The 21,858-nt window shown below is 37.0% G+C and overlaps 1 protein-coding gene across 1 annotated transcript in view; it reads right to left on the bottom strand.

Moving 5' to 3' along the window:
• Dcc (DCC netrin 1 receptor) overlaps positions 1–21,858 on the bottom strand; it is a 1,292,183-nt gene that overhangs the window by 390,319 nt on the left and 880,006 nt on the right. Inside the window, exons 8-9 of the mRNA XM_004623665.2 lie at positions 16,046–16,202; positions 1,902–2,056 (exon numbers count right to left, since the gene is read on the bottom strand). Of these exons, the coding sequence (XP_004623722.1) occupies positions 1,902–2,056; positions 16,046–16,202 (312 nt within the window). The remainder of the gene's footprint in view (positions 1–1,901; positions 2,057–16,045; positions 16,203–21,858) is intronic.

Raw genomic sequence — 21,858 nt, 5'->3', positions numbered from 1 at the left:
TGTTTATCAATAAAACTTTGAAAAGAAAAAAAATAAATTAAAATTTTTTAAATGTGTACAGAGACACCATTTCATCAAGCCCATTCAAAATCCCCCGCTCTGGCTTCAGTTGGAGCCAAAGCTTTTCCTAGCTTTCTCCTCACTATGTCATGTGCTGGAGACCCTCTTTCACATCTTCGTGAAGTCAGAGCAACAATATGGTGATGGTGGCTACTGCGCACCATACAAAAGTCATCTCAGCACACCATTATGGTGTGTCCTCAGCCTTCTCATTCACCGGATCCAGCACTCTGAGACTTATGAGTTTTACCTCAGACAAAATGGCCAAGAAAGGCACATGCTTTGAAGCCACTGAGGACATTGTGACAGCTGGGATGGCACAACCAGAGACACTCGTGAAAAGGAACTTTCAGAACCTCTCCAGAAAGTGACAAGGAAGAATAAGTGCATTTGAATCGGGGAATATTTTGAGGCATCAATGAGAATGTATCCTTAAGTGTAAAAAGCTTATTTAAATGCAACACATTTTAATCATACCCCCCTTTCTCTCTCTCTCTGCAGAGAGTAACTAATGTTCTCTTACAGCTACCTTACACTCTCTTACAATTTTTCAACAAAATTTTGATTTATTTTGTTTTGTAGAGTATCTTGAAAATTATTGATCTGGTCCTTTCTGGGATCCTGCCTTTCTGAATGCCTGCTTGAAGCCTATGCATTTTATGTTTCTGAAACAAACATAAGTATCTCAGCTTATTTGCCTTCTTTCTGTGAGGCAAACACTGGCAGGAATTATAAAGTGAAGCCCTTTGTCCTTCCAACATGATCCATCCAATCCTGGCCCTCTCAGGTGATCAAGAAGTAATGGGGAGGAATTTGGTAAGAGTAAGCCATCCTGGGCACTCACGTGGCCTACTCTCTCTTTTTGACGTACTGATTTCTGTCACCCTAGATGTGACTGGACACAAAGATTAATTTCTCCCATTTTCCATTTGGAAAATATTTCTAATTAGCACTTCCTCACCTTCAAATTCTTTTCACATGAAGTACAGCTTTATATAATACAAACAGGAATATAAAGTAGCATTTTTTTTAAAAGAAAAGGACAGATGAATTCTATGTACCAAATAAGGTATCACTTACAAGTACCAATATTTCGAATTGAACTTCTAGTTTATAATTTTTGTCAACAGATACAAAGCTGGCAAACTACCTATCACTAACTTATTGTTTCAAATAACAGAAAAGAAAAAAATGAAATTTGGTAAGGTGCAGATATATTTTCAAATAAACAATTTTGAGATTTATCCTTTGTATCAGTGGAAATCATTGAATTACAACTTGCCTTACTCCTGGATGAATAGGTTAATACAGTGAGTCAATTTAGAAAGCAATGAGAGTTGCAAATGAAGGTTATTGCCTATATTCTTGAATTTCCAGTTTGTCTTTGGAAGCCTCTTGAGTACATTCAATGCACATGCAGGGTATTTAATAAATCCCTGAATTAAGATGTTCTATGCCATTATTCTCTTACTTTTTATGATACACTTTTCATAGATGAACTTAGAAGCTTCTATGAGAAACCAATGCAGGAAGCTGACACCCAGTAGTGATGGTGAGACACTGTTTGGCAAATAAGTCACTTTCTGAGGAAAAGATCCCATAAAGCTGTGATAGATGGACTAAGCCTTTGCTTGCCATCATTTACCATTATGCAAACATGTCTTAAAAGTGAGGCAGATATTTTACTATAAAGTTATCTTGCCTCTCAAAACTTTCAGGTTAAATATGTGGTGTATATTTTTTCCTTCCACTTGCCATCACAGAAAGTTCTACAAAAGGATTTTGCAGATGAAAACACGTACTCTCTGAGCCCTGCACCGCCCTTCCCTCTTCATACTCACACTCGGGCTGAGTGGCCACCTTGATGGGCTGGGAACTCTCCCCTGGGCCCCACTCGTTGTAGGCAACAACTCTGAAGGTGTACATGGCTTCTGGTTTCAGGTTTCCCACAGTAAGCTGAAGGGACCCGGGCTGGGTTGTATTCAATGCTCGTTCCCTAGGAAGCCAAAGTTGTAGAAAGGGATTATTCCAAAATGAATAATGAATGAATGTTTCTTGCTGTACAAGAATCATGAACAACTAAAAGGTTGCTAACTCATTTAAGGATAACTCTGGGACATAATTTGAGACCTCTGAGGCTTACTATGGGAAATAAACAAAAGGGAAGAACATATAAATCCATGTTGCAAGGTTTGAGAAGTTCAGGCATATGTTATTCTCCATGAAACTTGGAGACTGAATTCTTCCCTTGACAATTTACAATTCAGAATTCTAAACTCATGACAACCAAACAGCTATTAAAAAAGAAGAAACATCTGGAAGCCAGACAGGAAGATGTATTCTGTAAACATCCGGCTAATGACAGGAATCATGGTGACGATTATTCCATAAATTGGTCTTTGTTAGTTCTGCCAGCAAATGCATTTATGCATTTTCTTTCATTGTAGGGAAAGAAAATGTAGACACCAAGTGCTCCTATGTTTGTCTGAGCTGGGACTCTTGCAGTTACTTTAAGTATAGTTACTGAAAGGAAGAAAATTCACTTTTAGGAAGAAATAGTAAGAAATGTGGTTTCTTTTGTGCTCCAAGCCACATCTACACATGCTCGACTGGCTCACCACTAAGCACTTCCTCCAAATTGCAAATAAACAAATCAATGTGATCATGGTAAGATTTGCAGTTCACAATAAAAGCAGATACGCTCTCTGACATGGGTGATATAAATAAGAATGAGGACCATGTAAGTACTCATTAAGGATGTGCATTATTCTCAACACACATATATTTTTGTTGGCCTTCAACATATAACTGCACTGCATGAAAAAAGAAACTCCTATGCCATTGAACTATTTCTTAAGGTTTCTAATCCTACACATCTCTTCCTATATATACATTTTAACTTTGGTATGGGTTTATTTTTAGATATATAAAAAGTGAGATCTATGATTTTTACCAGAGACAATTATGTTTTCTAGAAAAAAAATTCCAAAAAAAGAAAAAAAATTCCAGAGCATATGAATGGTGATTTCCAGACCTATGTACACATTTACTAGGATGCAGCGGAGACTAACTCATATTCAAACCTACAATTTCTTCTCATGGTATGAGGCTATATTTACAAGCTGCTCTCATGATTAGCTGTGGTTGCATGTCATTAAATGTGGTATTCAAGATCGGGCCTAAGAAAACTGCAAGGAGCTAATCCTCCCTGTCTTCTCTCTTTACCTCTGGCCAGAGGGAAACATCTATTGGGAGCCATATGGTGATGATGGAAGGGTCAAAATTCACAAGAATTTTAGAGAAGAGATAGGCAAAGAAACCTGCCTGTCAATCAGGAACATCTATTTTTATGGTTTTTGAGCCAGAAATAATTTTGAACTGTTGTGCAACTTAGGAGTCATTTGTTGTTTGTTAACATAATTTTATTCAATACTACTACTGCTTAAAATATGCACTGTAGGTGGTTGGCAGAGAGTGGAGGTGGGATTAGTGTGTAATAGATACAGTTTTAAGTGGAGAATATAAAAGTATGTGGAAAATATGAATGGACCTAATACTATAGAATTCTACATTTTAAAAGGTTGAAATTATATATATATATATATATATATATATATAGTCATATGCATATTATTCCTACAAAGAGAAATGACCTTAAGTGAGCATCATTACAATGAGGTTGGATATCCTTTTAGAAATACTGTGTTGCTAGAAGGTTAATTAGAATATATGTCAAGGGAGGGGTCTGATTGGGATTCACTAGTTACTTTAAAATAGATAAAGTAAGAAACATTAGCTACTATTTCAACATGTCATGTATTACAATACTTACTCTACCAAAGTAACACTGGTAAGGCCAGAAAGTTACATTTTGAAAGAAAACCTTCTCCAAGAATTAAAGACCTAAATGTAACATCTGATACTATAAAAACTACTAGAAGAAAACAGGAGAAACATTTGGAGACATCGGTATGGGGAAAATTTTTTTGCATAATATTCTAAAAGTATAAGAAACACAAAGCAAAAACAGAAAAATGGGATTACATCTGACTAAAAAGATTCTGTATAGCAAAATAAATACTCAGTGGGCAGCAGAAACAAGCAAAGGAAAAAAATATTTGCAAGCTTCTTGACAAAAATTACATCATGAATATATATATATATCTCAAAAAAAACCCACCAACAACAAAAATTCAATTACTTAGTAGGTAAATGATACAGAATGACATTTCTCAAAAAGAAGAAATTCAAATGAGCTAGACAATTTTAAAAGAATATTTAATTTTGTTAGGCAGCAAGAAAACACAAATTTAAAACATAATGATATGTAATGTTATCTCAGTTAGAACTGCAATTCTGAAAAAGAAACACACACACACACGTACAAATGCTGATGAGCACGTGGAGAAGACAAAACTCAGATACACTGTTGATACAAAGGAAAACTGGATAGCCACTGGGGAGATTTCTATGGGGCTCTTCAGAAAAATAAAAGTAGATGTACCATGTAATTTAGCTATCTCACTTGTGAAACACATCCAAAGGAAATATCAGCGTATCACAGATCCACGCATTTCATGTTTACGGCTATATTTGTCATAATTGGTAGATACTTGTTAATGAAAACATGAATAAAGAAAACAGCAAATTATAGGTATAAAATGGAATATCATTCAGCCAAAAGAGTAGTGATTTTCATCATTTGCAGCAAAATGGATGGAACTGGAGATCACGTTAAGTGAAATAAGTGAGGCATAGGAAGGCTTCATGATCTGTGCTAGTACAAGCCCCTAAAATTGCTCTCGATTTTTATCTGCAGCCTTATATACTGTAAATAAAATCTCACAAATCACTTTCCAGCAAGTAAGTGAAGACTGACTTGGGATGATACTGGAGAGGTCACCAGATGACGCTGGGTGTCTCAGGTTCCAAACAGGCCAATTCCTGCTGCCCGGCATGTGCCCTCTCAGAGCACCTCTGTGTCACCTCCATGAGGGAGCAGCTAGTCTTACGTTTTAGGCCCTACCCCTCCCATTGCCAGATAAACACAGCGTTGGCGGTGTGCAGTTTTGATGTCTAAAGAAAACAAGACATGTGTGACGTCTGGAATCCATTCACTGTAAATTGACTCACTTAAAATCCAAAGTATCAAATATGTGACTCCCCTGCCTCTTTCTAGGGACTGAAAAACAATGGTAGGCAACTGTGTCTGATTATTACAGGATATCACTAGACATTAGCACAAAGAAGTTTGTTTTTATAAAGTCAACTTTATGGTGCTTAAGACAGCTCACTGCAGTTTCTTGGAAATAACTCCTGATTTTCTACAAGTGCATACTTTGACTCAGAAAGAATGCTTCTGCTTTGCTGAGATCAGTCAGCATAATTCCTAAGCACTGATATGCTCTGCGTCACACATAGTGACATGAAACACACTCTTGTACAAGCTGCAGTGGCACCTAATTCTGTTCAGCTGCATTCTACTACTTCTGAAACCAGTCTCTGCTCTAGCTCACATCCACAATGCATTACAACAGCTTTTGCTAGCTCTCTGTCATTGGTCTTCTCTGTTTTTCTAACTTAACAGATTTTTTTCCAACATAATTAACCTATCAGCCCCATCCCTGAAGCCTTCTGCTGGCCGCCGTTACATAGCTCATTCAGTCCTACTTCCTTTGGACAATCCAGAGACCTTCACAGTGTGGCACAACCCTTGTCACATGTCTCTGAAATGAGCTAGCTTCCCCCAGATTCATATCCTAACCTGACTCTATCTATTCTCTTCCTTGCTTTGCTTTCTTTATTTTATTTCAGGTATCCTGGAGTAGTTATCTTCTTTGGATTCAATTTCTTCTCAATTTGTCAAAATTTGCTTGAAATAAAATTCAACTTGAATTCAATTCAAATGAAATTTCCTTGTTGGTACATTAAAGAGCTGTCTGTCTGTCTCTGTCTCTCTCTGTCTCTGTCTGTCTCTGTCTCTCTGTCTCTGTCTCTGTCTCTTTCTGTCTCTGTCTCTCCATCTCTGTCTCTCTCTCTCTTTCTCTCTATCTCTGTTGTTTTTAGCTCACACCCCTAGGAGAGCACTTAATACATTTCATTAACAGGTATGATGGACATATCTTTCTCTTCTGCTTGGTTGTGAATTATTTTAGAAGAGAAGCCATGGTCAGTGGATATTTCATTCACCATCAGCATATATACTCATTGATTTTTTTTTTTTTTTTTTGGTGGAATTGGGGATTGAACTTAGGTCCTTGCTCTTTCCAGGTAAGCGCTTATTCTACTGAGCCATCTCCCTGGCCGCAATACCCATTGAATATCAAGAACAACTACTAGAGTTAATAACTTTTGAAATGAATACACAAATAATTGTATTTTAAGATATTAATGACTTCAAATTTCCACACAGACTATATTCTAGAATTGCCTAGAGAACTAGGATTTGATTCCATGTTCCGTCCCAATTGATTTGGGTCCTCTTTGGCATGATGCTATGTCATCTTTCAGGGTCTTGATTTCACTATGTGCAAACAAGAGAGTGAGACCCAGTCTAAGAAGCCTTCCTATCCTAATTTTTCTTTTTTTTAACTCGGAATGGAAAATCAACCTGTGTGTACTTTTTAATCTGTATTCAGAGCTTCTGTTTTTGTATTTTGAAAGTAAATAAGAATTCATAGATTAAGCACTATCCTGATTCTCGGTGGATTGTTTTTAACCAGTCTCCAGTATAAACATAAACACACACGTCTTGATTGCCGGGCACCATGGTGCTAGCATTTTGTTATAACTCTGAGTGGAAAAATAAAGGCTGTCTAGAAGCATCAAATACCTAATTAGTTGCTTTCAGGAGGAAGAATCATGTTGTTTTTTAGTAAGGAAGGAATTGTTATTTTTAATGACACATCTTTAGCATCTTTGTATCACATCATTTCACATTTTTTATTGAGTGCATGAATGGAACAAGAATGAAAAGATTTTAAAATTGAAATATGATGTTTACTGAAATAAGGCTCAAATTTATAGCAGCAGCCATCCTCAAATAATATGCTTCTTATTGTACTAAAGCCATAGATTCTGGAGTCAGTAATCTTTTACAAGGAAAGAAAATCTTGAGAAGATTCAATGTTGCATAAAAGATAATGAGAAATGGAGATTGTTTTCTTTGTCAAAGGAATTTCTGGATTTTTCATTAAATATTGGTTAAAAGTTCATGGTTTTTTAGAACTGCTAAATAGCATAGATCTAGGAAAAGGTTTTTAAAAATACTTAATATACTCTCTGCTTCAATGTCTCGTACATATATCCAGGAAACTAACTGTATAAAGCAGCTACTGCAACCACAAATTAAAAGCTGTGTTCTTATTGGAATAAATTGTGGTCTCAAATTATTTAGATTAATTTCATCCTTCATCTTAACGATAAATATAATTTAGTTTTGGGTTCTTTTCATGTTCTGTTTTCTTTGGATGGGCCATTTTTCCTTCCTGAACCACAGTGGCCTCACACACGCTGCTGAATTCCACAGCAGTGTCACTGACCTGATCTCTAAACTCCAGATTCATTTTCAAGGTCCTCCCTTCCACTTGCCCTGGGAAGTTGTAAAGGTGTGCCAAATAGAATGTGTTTGAAATTGAATTTATAGTCTTCATCCCCACATCTGGACCTTTTTCTGTATCCTAATCTCAGAGAATTACATCACTCTCCTCCTCTAAAATATACCAGACACCTCTGACTGTCCTTGGCATCTCCCTCGCCAATCATGGGCAATCCATCAGCTGGTTCTGGCAGTTGTGCCTCCTAAGTAGCTCTCAAATTTATCTCTGCTGTTCCTTCTCTGTTGGCACACCCTTCATCTGAGCTCTGGTCACCTTCTGGTTGGACTTTTGGAGCAGCCAGTTATGTGGCTCCTGGCTGCACCTGGCTGACCTCTCGTCCGACTCCCAGAATGCACTGCAACCAAGAGGCCTCTCTCCTCTCTCTCTCTCTCTCTCTCTCTCTCTCTCTCTCTCTCTCTCACACACACACACACACACACATTATATTTGCATTTAGAAGCATGCTCCTCTCTGTGGGCACATGTAACTCAGTGTGCACTGTGTCTTCACCACTGATGATCCTCCTGGGACTACTTAATGATGTCCAGAGAAACTTGCAGATTCCTTACTTTTTTTTTTAACATAGTGCAGGTCACATTTGACTCAAACTTAATGTTTATTGCTTAAGTGAAAAATGGCTGGTTCTCTTTCATATAACATTTATATATGGCCTGCCTTATTTTTCAAGATGCCTTCCGTCTATAGGAAGAATAAAATTACTATTCTTTCATTCACTGATCTAAGGATATTTTGAGGCTGAAGGAGCAGGGTTTCACACTGTATAGAAAGGCAGAGACTCTGAAAGGGAGGCTAGCTTTGCCAAGCTTGAAGGCAGGACCGAGGTGGAGTTATGGCCTCTGAGTGCTGTCCTCTTTCTATTACAGTACACTCCTTTCATGGACAACAAGCTTCATCAGCTGCAGAGTCTTCATCTCTGAAGAGCAGGGAAAGAATATGTAAACAGCATATTGAAAATGTAACGCGCAGTGAATTCTAAAAGGAATTCTCCATGCCAATCATACAAAGCCAGGCTCTAATCCTGCAGTGAGCAGAGGTTTTTAAGGCAGCATAAAGCAATAAAGAGCATCAGTGCTGCAGGTGAAAGACCTGGTGCAGCCTTTGTTCTGCAGGAAAATAGTATCTGACCTTGAACACGTCAGGTGTGATCGCAGTCTTCCCTGCTTCATTTGTAAAATGAAGACACCAGCCCCTTATCTGCGCACCTCACAGTGTTATTGTGAGGATTAAATTGAATGATGCTCGTAAAGGGGTTTTAATTTCTCTCTTCTGAACTCCTATAACATTTTACATGTAACCTATTTAGGAAGTATCTTTTGCTTTTTGTACATATGAAGAGATCCCAGGATGAAGAACCTTGCATTTAAATCCTACCTCCAATATTTGCTAGTTGTGTAGTTTCTCAGTCAGCATTTTTAGTCTTCTGAACATGCTTCTCAGCAAGATGGACATCATCCTGAGTACATTATCTGAGAGTCAAAAGGGCTATGACTTTCAAAAGTAACAAATTCTTCTCTAAATAAGTATTAGGAAATTCCTCTTCTTTCATTCATTTTACTTTCAAGCCTGTACAATGATTTCTACATGACTTTAGTTAGCAAGAAGTGAGTGCTTTTGGCATACTGGGAAACAACACAAAAATAAAAACAAAGAACACAAACTACAAAACCAAGTATCACAGGCACTTTATTAACAAATTAATTTAATATTCATCCTAAACTTAAGAGCCAGGTACTCTGATAAACAACATGAGGAAAACAACTCAGTAGTGGTGGGTCCAGTGTCCCACAGCAGACACACTTCTGCATCAGAATGCAAGCCTAGGTGACTCCTCCCCGTCACCACAGAGCACCACTTGGGCCTCTGACTACCCTGTCATGCTGCACGAGTCAGTGTCACATTACTAAAAAGGAAGGATAACATTTTACATATATAAAAATTCACTACTGTGTTTTTTAAAAAAGAAAAAAAATACATATATATGCATGTATACACAAGATAGTTAGAATAAGTATACAGCAACTTTCTCTTAGTTCATTGAGAAGAAAAGTTTGTACCAATACTGTTTAGATAAGATATCATGTATACATCTGGTCCTCTGAATAACTATTACAACAATATGCAATGTATTAATTATTACAACAGTCCTATTAATCTCTTTTGAAATTGTTTCATTGCTATTGTACTTCTTTTCTGATTAAAATGAATAAAAATTTTAAAAATATGATAAATGATGCAGGTCAATTAGCCATTAACTCACAAAATTATTAGAAAGAAACTTGGAAGTGCTTATCATAAATCTATATATACCAAGTGAGCTTACTTGTCCTCCACACTAATGTCTTATAGGAAGCATAGAACATCCTGGATTCGAACTCACGCTTGCTTTAAAATATGATTCCACTCCTCAGTGGCTACACAGAAGTGTGAACTTCTGTAAGGCTCTCGTGGATAATGATTTTGTTTTGAGGATTTCAAAAGATTATTTAATAAGTTGCATAGCCTGGTATCAACACAATAAGTCCTCAATGAATAATGAATCATTTTTGATGCTAAGTCTGTGACCTTGGGCGTGAAACTCACTTGTTCTCTGAGCATCAGTCTCAAAACATGTAAGTGGCACCAAGTTAGATTGTGATCCTGAGATCACTTCTGGTTCCATGAAATTTAGGTTGTACAACGTCTGAGAGAGATCGTTACTTCAACTGCAGTCTAGCTCTCAGCTTTTGGCATACTGTCTGCTGCCGGACTTATAAGATGGGAGCGCCTCCAGGAGCTAACTTTAAACACAATGTTAAGTGTGGCACTCACCTGGTTGACACGGTTAGACAATCAGACAGATTAATAACAATCTGAACTGAAGTAATTTGCCTGACAAAGGTATTGCTAATCTGAGTCAAATGTTAAATCCACTACCTTTTAAAAAAGCTATTATGTTTAGGAGCTAAATAAACATCACAGCTTACTGATCAGAGACACATAACATATTTATTCTAGCTGAGAGTCAGGAAACACAAAATGAATGGGGATACTGGATAAATTTCAATATCAACTTTTTTTTCTAATTAAACACCTTTTATTTTTACTGAACTGCAGTTACCTTCTTTATACACTCCAATAACATAATTTATTTGAGAAGCAGGGGAAAGTCCATTGAAAATGTCATGCCTGTTTCTCTTCCACACTGACTATGCGAGCTCTGATCGAGGAATGTGAACACAGGTCATGGTGCCAGGTCATCAGGCATGAATTAGAAATAAGGACTAGGCTGAGTCATCACAGAAGGGGGCACACAAGTGTTCAACTAAACATAGAAACATGAATGTGTGTTTCATGCATCATGGATATCATGAATGTGGCAGAAAGTTGCAGATTTCTTTTTTGGCTAAAAGAAGGTCTGAATCATATGAAAAGTTAAAAAGGACAGAGAGGGAAAAATTTAAGCACTAACTACTCCTTTCAACAGACCAGCAGAAATCAGCAGTATAATAGAAGAAAGGGAAAAAGAAATGTATATGTATATACACAGGCTAGTTTAGATAATTGGGCTAATTCTGTACTTGTGATATAATAAAGGTGAATGGAAGAGATAAAGGGGAAAGAAAGCGATTCAGATTTAGAAGTACTTAGTAGCTGTATATTAGTAGATATTTTCTAGGATTTTTGCCCAGAATCCTTCCCATATGAAGCTTATATTTTGGGGAGGAAGGTGTTTAGGGATACAAAGTTAGTAAGTAAAAAGTAATAGAAGCTAAAGATTAATAAAAGGCAGAGAGCACTAGGGACCTGGAAAGGTATCTACAAAAGATGGAAATTCAGCAAAGACTTTGTGGAGGTTCAGGGATAATCCATACCTGGGGATGAGAACATTCTAAATCTATCACTCAGCAAGTGTGAATGTATGTAATGAGGACCTGAGGTATATTTTGGAAACCTAGGAAAGCCAACAGGACTGTAGAGAAGTGAACAAACAGAAGACGGGTAAGAATAAGGGGGGAAGAAAAGAAGCAAGAGGCCAGGACAGCAAGGTTTCTGCTAATTCTCTGAATGCAGTAGAGGCTCCCTGGAGGGTTTTGAAGCAGAGGAAGGAGAGAGATGAACTTAAGTTGTGGACATTGACTCAATTGCTCTGGTGATGTCAGACTTTGGATGCTAGTTCAGCACTTCATACAGGAGGAAGGGAAAGTAATGATGGGTCCTGTATGTGTCCTGTCTTCATTTCTTTTTTATTTTAGTTTCTTTTGTGAAAATTGAAGATTTTCTAGTTTGAAGAAACTAGAATAGCACATAAACCCCTTTAGTGCCATCTATTAGATCAGCATGTGAAATTATAACCAATATTTCTGTATTACTTTGTAGTAAACACCAGATATTGAGTTGTCTCAAATAATTGAGAGTATATTCTGATGATACTTAAGACTTGATGAGTGAATTTGGTATATGGTGTAAAACAGGAATGCTTCCAATGGTTTTTGCTTAGTGAGACGGATAAAGATTTCAATGAGCTTAGTGAAATTGCTGGTACGAAAAATATATGGAGGGAACATGTTGATGTAGAGGAAAATCAAGTACTTTGTTTTCTTCATAATTTCCTGATGCTGAGGGACATCTTAACAAATCAAGTAAGAAATGAGATTACAAATAAAATTTAAGAGCAGAGATACAAATTTGGAAGGCATCAACCTATTGATAGAATATAAAGCCATAATGTGGTTTGAAAAGACAGTCTCAAGGCCTGAGTGCTAGAATTCAATATCTACAGATCAGAGAGATTGATAATTAAATGTGAAAGAGTCTGAAAATGATGGTCATAAGGGTTGGAGTAAGACCAAGAGAAGATAATGAATATAAATCAAATGAAAATTGAGTGTTATAAAAGAGTCAATGGGACAAAACTTGCTACTGGCCAAGTAATGTGAGGACCAAGAATTAACTATTCACTTCTGAAACATGAAGGTCATTCATGGTCTTGAGGAGAGAGCAGTTTCAGAGATATTTGAAATCATAACTGGCACATGGAATAAAATATTGGAATGAAAATGGATAATTCAGGAAACATTGGCTTGAGAGGCAGTAGATGATGGAGCAGCACAGGAGAGCAAACTGGAAGAATGTGTTGAAATAGAAGCTACAGCTCTATTATTATATATGATGGTAGACATGATACCCCAAGTGGGAGAAATTGAATATTTAGGAAAGGAGAGTGGCTAAACCTGCGTGCTTCCACACTGCAAGAAATGCTAAGATCTGGTGTAAAGTGTTAGTTTGACTTTATTCAGAGCACAGGAGTTTTAGGGAGAAAAACTTGAGGAAAGACAGATTACATACTTAAAGTCACACCTGTGCAGATGGGTTGACTATGAATTCTTGTAGAACCTGCCTTGTGACTTTTCAGGAAATTGGAAGAGCAAATGAAAGGACAGAGATGTTGAATGTCTAAAAAGATGGGAAAAGGAATGCAGTGTACTCAGAGATATGTGTAAGAGAGACCACAAAAGAGTATATAACTGGCAGCAGTATTAATAGGCTCCAGGAGATTACAGTTAAGAATCGGAAGTGAGAAGTCTCATTCCAGTTCTCCCTTTCACACAGCTATTCATAGCTATGCAAGTGCCAGAACCAGGGGAAAGATCTATAGACTGAAGTTAATGCTTGCTAGACAAGTGATACATCGGGCCAGCCTAATAGCTTGGCAGACTAAAGTGCCTGTTTAGGCAGAGCACAGTGGCTGGGGTTTGATCCCTGGTGTGCCATGCTGACCCCACCCATGGGGTGCCCTGAGATTCAGATGCCCAGCGATTGAGACTGGGCATGGTGACACATGCCTGTAATCCCAGAGCTTGGGAGGTTGAAACAGCAGAATCACTACAAGTCCAATCTAGTAGTGAGAACCTGTAGACCTTGTCCTAAAAAAAAAAAAAAAAAAAAAAAAAAAAAAAAAAAAAAAAAGGCGGTACATCCATTTACCAACAGAAGGCTATGCTTAAATGATATAAATCAGGCCCGCATGTGCAAACATCACATTGTCTCCTCAGTGTGAGCACCTGAAATAGAAACATCGAAGCAAAAGAGCACAATAGACACTGGGAAAAGGGAATGAACTTATTCAAAAGAAAAGAGATATTGAGTTGAGGAAGAGGACAGGAGAGGGAGTGGAGGAAAGAGATTTATCTATGCATGTAAGCCCAATGGTTTGGATAACTGTACTGTGTATTTCTACCGGTCTATGATAAGAAACAGTTAATGTTTTCATTTGTTTCATCTCTCTCTTTTTCAATTGTTTCTTCTTTTGATCTTAATTTCTTATACATTCTTTCATTTTTTTCTTTCTTCTTCCAATTTTACATGCATATAGCTGGTAATATGAATAACTAGTAGGAAGATAACACTATGTATTACAACAAATACTGTGAAATTCTTATTGCTTTGTTAAGTGAAAAATCTGTATCACTTGCAATTTTGTTGACTTAATTTTAATTTATACCCTTTTAAAAATAAAAATAAATAAAATAAGTGACACAAAATGAGAAAGTAGCAACCCAAGTACTGTCTTGGTAAGTATGGGCAAAAATCTGCAACAATTATCCATGAAATGTTAACAGTGACCAAAATGTATGGTCCATGAAATGTAGATCACATTGGAAACAAAATCTTGTTGTGAGAAGTGATCTAAGCAGAAGACAGGAAGGGGAAAGTCTGGAAAGTAATGAAGGGGATGATGCTTAAAACAGAGATAACATAGGTGATGCAGTGAGCAAGACTAAGTTCTGGTCATAAGAACAAGCAAAAGCTTAAAGTTCCATAGAAGATGAAATTATAAAATTGTATTATAAGCACAAAATCATGAGCAATTACAAAAGTAAATGGTTCACTTAAAAATATAACTAACATCTTTTTCTTCTTGTTCTTCTTCACCTTACCATCTGCTGTGCCTTCTGTGAGTCTCTTTTCCACATTATCTCTGAGCCCATCCTTTTCTTACCCCCTTTACTCTGCTTTGTGCAATGACTGCCCTGAACTATTTAGGTCAGTGAAGGGGAACCTTGCAGAGATTTCAAAGACAGTAACTGTCCACTGTAGCACACATGCTGTAGGTTTGATACTATTGCTATAGGTGAATTCTTTCATTAAGGTTTTTTCCCCCCTCCTGTGGTACTGGGGATTGAACTCAGGACACTGTGCTTGCCAGGCAAGCACTTATTCTACTGAGCTATATCCCTGGCCCCTCTGTCATTAAGTTTTTACAACTATTTCCTGAGACATATTACTTATGTTTTTGAATCCATCCTGAAATGGAGGTATTATGCTTTTCCCATGAAAAAAAATACATAAAAGTCAGAAATCTGATACAGTGAAACTTCAAATCCTGCCATTTGGATTTAAGTGACATATTTTTGATCATTAATGGTCATAGGAACTATACTTCTAAATGTATGCACCTCGGGGTAGATTTATATTCAAAAGATTTTGGAAATGTATATATAAATATATTTGCATGTATATGTCTATATTTTTTGATTCTATTCAAATGTAAGAACATTCACAGTTTTCAGCAGTAGTTTATGATCTACATGAATGGTGGCTCATCTTTTAGAGTTTTCAATGTATGCACAGTCTTTTCCAGCACACATGCTGACTGCTGAACAACTCTGGCTTTTATCCTGTATTCCACAAATGAAACTACTGCTGGATTAGAAGGGGAGAAGCTATTTTGAGGAACCAAATTGATGCTGGTGAAGGGGGTTGAAGAAGGAGGCCCGACTGAGCTGGGCAGAGCTGATCTAGACTAGACTTGGTGGCAAGCACCTGTGTGGAAAGTCAGGGAGGAGTGAATCATGACTTGGACTTTTTGCTTGGTCACTTGGATGGAAGGTAATAACACAAAGCAAAAGGGAGAGGAAAATATGAATTTAAGGAGGAGACAGTAAGCATGGTGTCTGGCATGTTGAATTCAAAGCTCTTCCAGGAAAAGTATGTAAAGACATGAGAATGATTGAACAAGAAATATTACTTCCAGTTTTCATAACTGCACACATGGAATGAGCTGCAAAGAATTTATGCAACATCATAAGGTCATGGAGTCGAACATTTGTAGAGACAAGAATAAAAAAAAAATGCCTATCTCCTTTTCATAGTAACAAATGATCTTAGAGAGTATAAGGGTGTGTGTGTGTGTGTGTGTGTGTGTGTGTGTGTTTCTTTTTTATCTTAAATTCAAGTCAAATTGAAAAGGAAAATAGAAACTTAAATAGGATATACTTTAGCTATGGCTGTCAACTAGAAAGTAAAGCATTTTGAGATCCAGTATAAGTATAGTTCTACATTTAAAGAGAAGGCAGATTGCACTGAAAATTGTTGGTAGCACCTACCTGTTGTCACCCTCTCTGGAGAAAAAGACTGTGAAGGTTTGAATACTTCCTTTTGGTTCTGCAGGTGGTCGCCAACTGAGACGGACAAAGCGACTGGAAACCAAGACAGGGACCACGTCTCTGGGCGCAGAAGGGAGGACGCTGGAGCTGGGGATCGCTAAGGAGGAAGGAGAGGGGTGTCAATGGTGTTGGTGCCATGAGTCGGAATGAGGTGGAGGACAGAGGTGACCTGCCAGCAAGCACAGCCAAGGTGCTTGTCACATAAGTTTAAAGGAAGGAGGAAAATGGGGAGGAGCATAGGAGATAGAATTTCAGATGTTTCAAATTCATTTGATTTTAATACAGTGATTATTTAGTGACACACAGGATCCCAGTTATCCAGTTTATATTACTCATGAGATCCATGACAATAAGAGAAAACCCAAGAAAGACCTTGCTTTAGAATTCTCAATATAATTCAATAACATGACATTAAGAGATAATTAAAAGTATCTCAGAAAACAAGAATATTAATGATATCAAAGTATTAATATTATTTAAAATAATAATTTTAAATAATTAATAGTATATTTCTCTGAGTCCTTTTGGGCATAGGCTGGGGCTGAATAATAAGAAAACAAGAGAATAAACAAACAAAGCAATAAATACATACATTCATATTGAGATGGAGGAAGACATTATAAAACAGAGTATATACTACATATATATTAAATATAAAATCTAATTTATAGTAACTATTTTGGGCAAGTTATCCTGTCTGTTAAAGGACAGCAAGGAAAGAGCTATAATCTCAAAGAATTTTTATGAGGCTTTTGTTTTGATTTCATTTTACTCCTTTGGAAAAATGTGATTCTGTAGTTGTAATAAACAGTGAACTCCTCTGATTTGTAACAAGGAAAATAAACATTTTTGGTTTCCCTCTCTTGTAGTTAAGGAACATTTATAACTAATTTTATTTTTAATATACAGTTTTCATAGTGACTGAAGGTAGTAAAGAGGCAGACCAACTAGATATAGATAAAATGATATGGACTTGTGTGATCTATTTCAAAATTCCAGGGCTGGTGAGAAACCTCAGTGGTTCAAAGCAACTGCTTAGACAAGCATAGGCAGGCACAAGGGACTGAAGTTAGGTCATCAGCACCACATACTACGCCAGCCTTGCCCTCAGAGCATGCTGAACTGGGGAAAAAAAATGGCCGTGACTCATCTACATGGTTGACTGACACTGACAAAGGATCTACAAACTGCGGTACAGGGTTTCAGGGTAAATCCTGAGGGGATTTGACTGACCTTGTCAAATACAAAAGTTACATTTCTTGCTATACAGGTCTTGCTTTATCTTGGGCTGAACCATCCAGCAGAAAAGTATAAAAAGGAGGTATAAAAATTAAAGTTGTATTAATATGCTGAACTATAAAAGGCTCAAGTCAACAACTTCTGACATTGCCAGTCCTGTGGATGACCCATTACTATTATGGACTACTGGACTATATTGGACTATTTTGCTGAATCATGTACCTACAATATTTAAATGGCAATGGAATACCTATCTCTGGCAAAAGTAAACAAAAAAGGGGATATAAATGAAGGCCCATTATGTATCTGTATATGCAAAATAGTTAAGATAGATATACAGCTACTTTCTCTTAATTCAATGAGAAGAAAGATTTATACTAATGGTGTTTGGACAGGATATCATGTTAGCTTCTTGTACTATGAATAACCACTATGAAGACAACAATATGCAATGTATTAATTATTGAAACTGTCTTACCAATCGGTTTTGAAGCTGTCTCATTGCTATTTGTTTCTCAATAAAATTAATAAAAATGAAAAAAATGCTAACATCCCATTACAAATCCATGACCTTTCACTGTTTCATGTAGTCAAGTAACTATTACAAAACAGCACTCCATTTAGCTGTTTATGCTCTTTCTGATACAATTTAAAATAGCTTATTTATGTATTTTAAAAGCACAGAACATTAAAAGTAAGAAATTAAGAGCTGATAGAAACTGCACCATTTGATTAACAGCTCTTCTACTGTCCTACTCTCCCCTCCTGTAGCCTCTTGCTACCATTCTTTTCTCTACTTTCACAAGATCAATTTTAGTGGATTCCACATAGATATTTGACCATGCCATATTTGTCTTTCTGTTCCTGGCTTAGTAGAAATAGGCTATGAAATCTACTGCTTAGATGAGTGACTACAGTCAGCAATAACGTTGCATGTCTCACATAACAAAGACGGTAGATTACAAATGTCTGACCAAGAGAGACGATTGATACAGAAGGTGATGGATTTGTTAATTTGCTTGATTTAATAATGCTGCATTGTATTCATGTATCAAAACATCATACTGAAGTGTAAAATTGTATACAATTATTTTGCATCAGAAATTATATTAGCAATATATATTTTTAAATTGATAAGACTAGCAAATGTGAAATTATTCTGATGAAGAAACTGCTAATAAAGAAGATTACAGTTACATAACAGGATTCTGTAAGACAAAGTTATACAACTCTACAATGCTAATAAAGTAATACCATATTTGGAACAAAATCTGTGTAGGAAGGATTCTGAATATTCATAATCAGAAAACTGGCCTTTTAAATATTTGAGCCATTTGTAATCTGTGGTATAATTTTTCTATTATTAGGTGTGTGTGTGTGTGTGTGTGTGTGTGTGTGTGTATGTGTGTGAATACACAATTCATTTTTGCTCAAGCTTTCTGTTTTCTTGTTCAACTCTATGAGTGTAGGGAAAGTATGTTTGATCTTGACAGGTGAATTCTAGCCCCTGACTGCAAACACACATTGTTGTCATATAATCTTCAAACTGGTTTTATAAACCATTTTCTCTTGTTCTTATAAAACTCAGTCTCCATTCTTGCATTCACTTTGTACAGGGGCTGTCTGAGTTGGTGTTGCTGCTGTGAGCTAAACTCCTGTTAGCTGGAAAAGCATTCTTGTGGAGGAGAGAGGAATATGTCATTTCCAGCAGTTCTGGGCATATTATGAATTTACAATTCTTACTAGTTATATAAAGATAAGAGAGATTTGAAAGAATGGCAGAAAGCTTTCAAAGGAATTTCCAGTCCCATGAATTCTTTGGCTACTTCTTTATAGATAAAATTTTCCCTATGGTTTCCTAATCAGCACAGTATTTGAAATAAATGGAAGATTGGCAGCAAGCTAGAAAAAAACGGGCCGTTCGAAGCAGCACACTGGAGTACGGTTATTCTTTCCCTCCCCTTTGTGCTACTTTCCTCCAACTCTGGTCTCCTGGTTGCATTCACACGGTCGTTTCAAGTACACAGCCCAGAACACCCCCCCGAGACACATCTCTATGCCTCACTGTTCCTGTGCTCAGCACATTCTGACATTCCTCCTTCTGGTTATCTCACAAATCTACTCATGAAACCTGATTCGCCTCCATATTTATATTGTTAACATTTCCCAGTGACTGAGCTTACTTTCAGTTCCCTTCCCCAAATGCATGCATTGTACAGCAACCAGAATAAGCTTATGCAAATACGCATTTGGTCCTTTTACTTCACTTATTACTCTCAATCTCTCTTCTTTATCCCTGGACAAATTTCACATTTCTTAATCAGCTTCCTTCCTGCTTGCCTTTTGTTTTGGTTTCTCCAGCAGACAAACCTCAGGAAAGGATTTATGTGCAAATACCCTATTTGTGACCGATCCCAGGCACATGAGTAGAAAGGTGAGAAGCTAGCAGTGCTCTGAGAAAGCCCTGGCAGTTCCTAGTGACACAGAGGGCTTGGTCACTGTAGGAAATAGAGGACAATGTCATTTGGGACTGTCGGTCAGTGTGGGACACGCTTCGGCATTTTTTGTTCCTGGGAGTAGCAAGTGGGGGTGTTTATTAACTTCTCTACTACCATTGGTTGAGAGTGAGTCTGCAGGTTGGGTCTTTCTGCAAAATTCCCAGGTATTCCCGGGGTCAAGAAACGTGCTGTTGTGGAGGCTTGCAGACATCCTCAGCAGGCAGTGTTCACTACTCTGTTCACCTGGCCAGTATTGACCATCCCTTGCCATTCGTCTTCTAGGGGTAGAGGAGAGGATGGTGAGTGGCAGAGAAGGCCGGTGTTCTCATGGAACTTGTCTGGAGGCTCCCCAGCATTTTTGTCCTTATGCAGCCTGTCCTTCTCATGTCTAACTATTGAAAACTGCCAGAACCTTCACAAGAGCAGTTCCCACTCTAACACACCCATCCCCCAGTTAACTCTTACTTTCCCTCTTGGCTTGGGTCAAGTGCTTTTTCCTTTGGAGAGATACACAAAGCTTATAGCAAAAAACAGCATCATATAAATATTTACAGCTGATAAAATAAAGAATACTTCTCTTTAAAGTAGGGTTCACCCTGACAAATAGTGAAGGAAACACACATATAAAAGCTTACTAGTCCTCACTCATACTGGCTAGTGTGAACCAGACTCATACATGGGCACTTGGTTTATATTGGGGAAGCTTTTTAGAAGCCTATTTGGCAAGGTCCATCCAAAGAAGAAAGTATTCAGAACCATTCTCCAAACTATTCTCATTTCTATACATAAATTCACACACTTACAATATTTAAATGACAATGAAATACCCTTCTCTGTCAAAACTAAACAAAAAAAGGGGATACAAATGAAGGAGCGTTTGGTATCTGTATATTCGAAATAATTAGGATAGATATATAGCTAGTTTCTCTTAATTCAATGAGAAGAAAGATTTGTTCTAACAGTATTTGTGGACAGGATATCATGTCTGCATCTTGTACTATGAATAACCACTAAGAAGACAACAATATACAATGTATTAATTATTGAAACTGTCCTGCTAATCGGGTTTGAAACTGTCTCATTGCTCTTTGTTTCTCAATAAAATTATTTTTTAAAACACAAACGCCTGCTTCATCAGTACCTCAGATGAAATGACTGCAAAATTTATTCAAAATGTATTATCTGTACAATTTATCAGTTTAAAGATAAAAGAATCACTTAACTGTTTTTTAAGAAAAATATTTAAGTTCAGTTAATGAGTTGGAAAAAACCTGAGCATTTTTAAGAAGTTAGGAAAGAAAAAAAGAACAGAAGCAAAGCCTTGAAATCATTTTCCCCCAAGAGCACCTCAGTCATATGTGATAGCCTCATCACAATTGAGTCAAGCTTTCTACCACGCAGGCGCCGGCGAGCCTGCGCACGGAGGTGCTCTCCCAGGCTTTGGGGACTTCCTTCTCATTGAGCTGGCTCAGGTTCAGATGATTCAGATGAAGCTCCAAATAGAATTAATCACACACTCTTTACTTCAGTGTAAACAGACATTACATTTTAAAAAAGGATGGACACAGTTCTAATAAAGGAGTGGCTTCTTTATACAGGGGAAATAATGTTGTTCTTGCTAATCCTCCATGCTTTCTCGCAATAGTAATTTGTCTTCAAATAAGGTCTCAATAAAGAACCAATCAGGGCTCTTTTCCTTTGCTCTTGGAGGCCTAATCTCCAGTCTGGCTCTAATCTCTCTAGCTCATTAATGTTGTCATGGTTACAGCTTCTTTATCTGCTGTCATGGGGAAGACAAGGTGAATTTGCCATACCATAGCATATATTTTTTCTTTTAAGAACAATTTAAAAAAATTATCATAGCAAAATCCAGGCAAAAAAGTAGTGAATTCAAATAAAAATTTAAGTAGTTTTAAAACAAAAACTAATAATACTTCAATATAGCAAAACAATAATCTTTTTTTGCCATGGTTTTGTTGATAAACAAATAGCAATGATACAGTTTCAAATCAAATC

This window comes from Octodon degus, unplaced genomic scaffold, assembly GCF_000260255.1.
Source record: "Octodon degus isolate 3935 unplaced genomic scaffold, OctDeg1.0 scaffold00003, whole genome shotgun sequence".
Classification (NCBI taxonomy): Eukaryota; Metazoa; Chordata; class Mammalia; order Rodentia; family Octodontidae; genus Octodon; species Octodon degus.
This window is presented reverse-complemented; position numbering and strand designations above follow the sequence as displayed.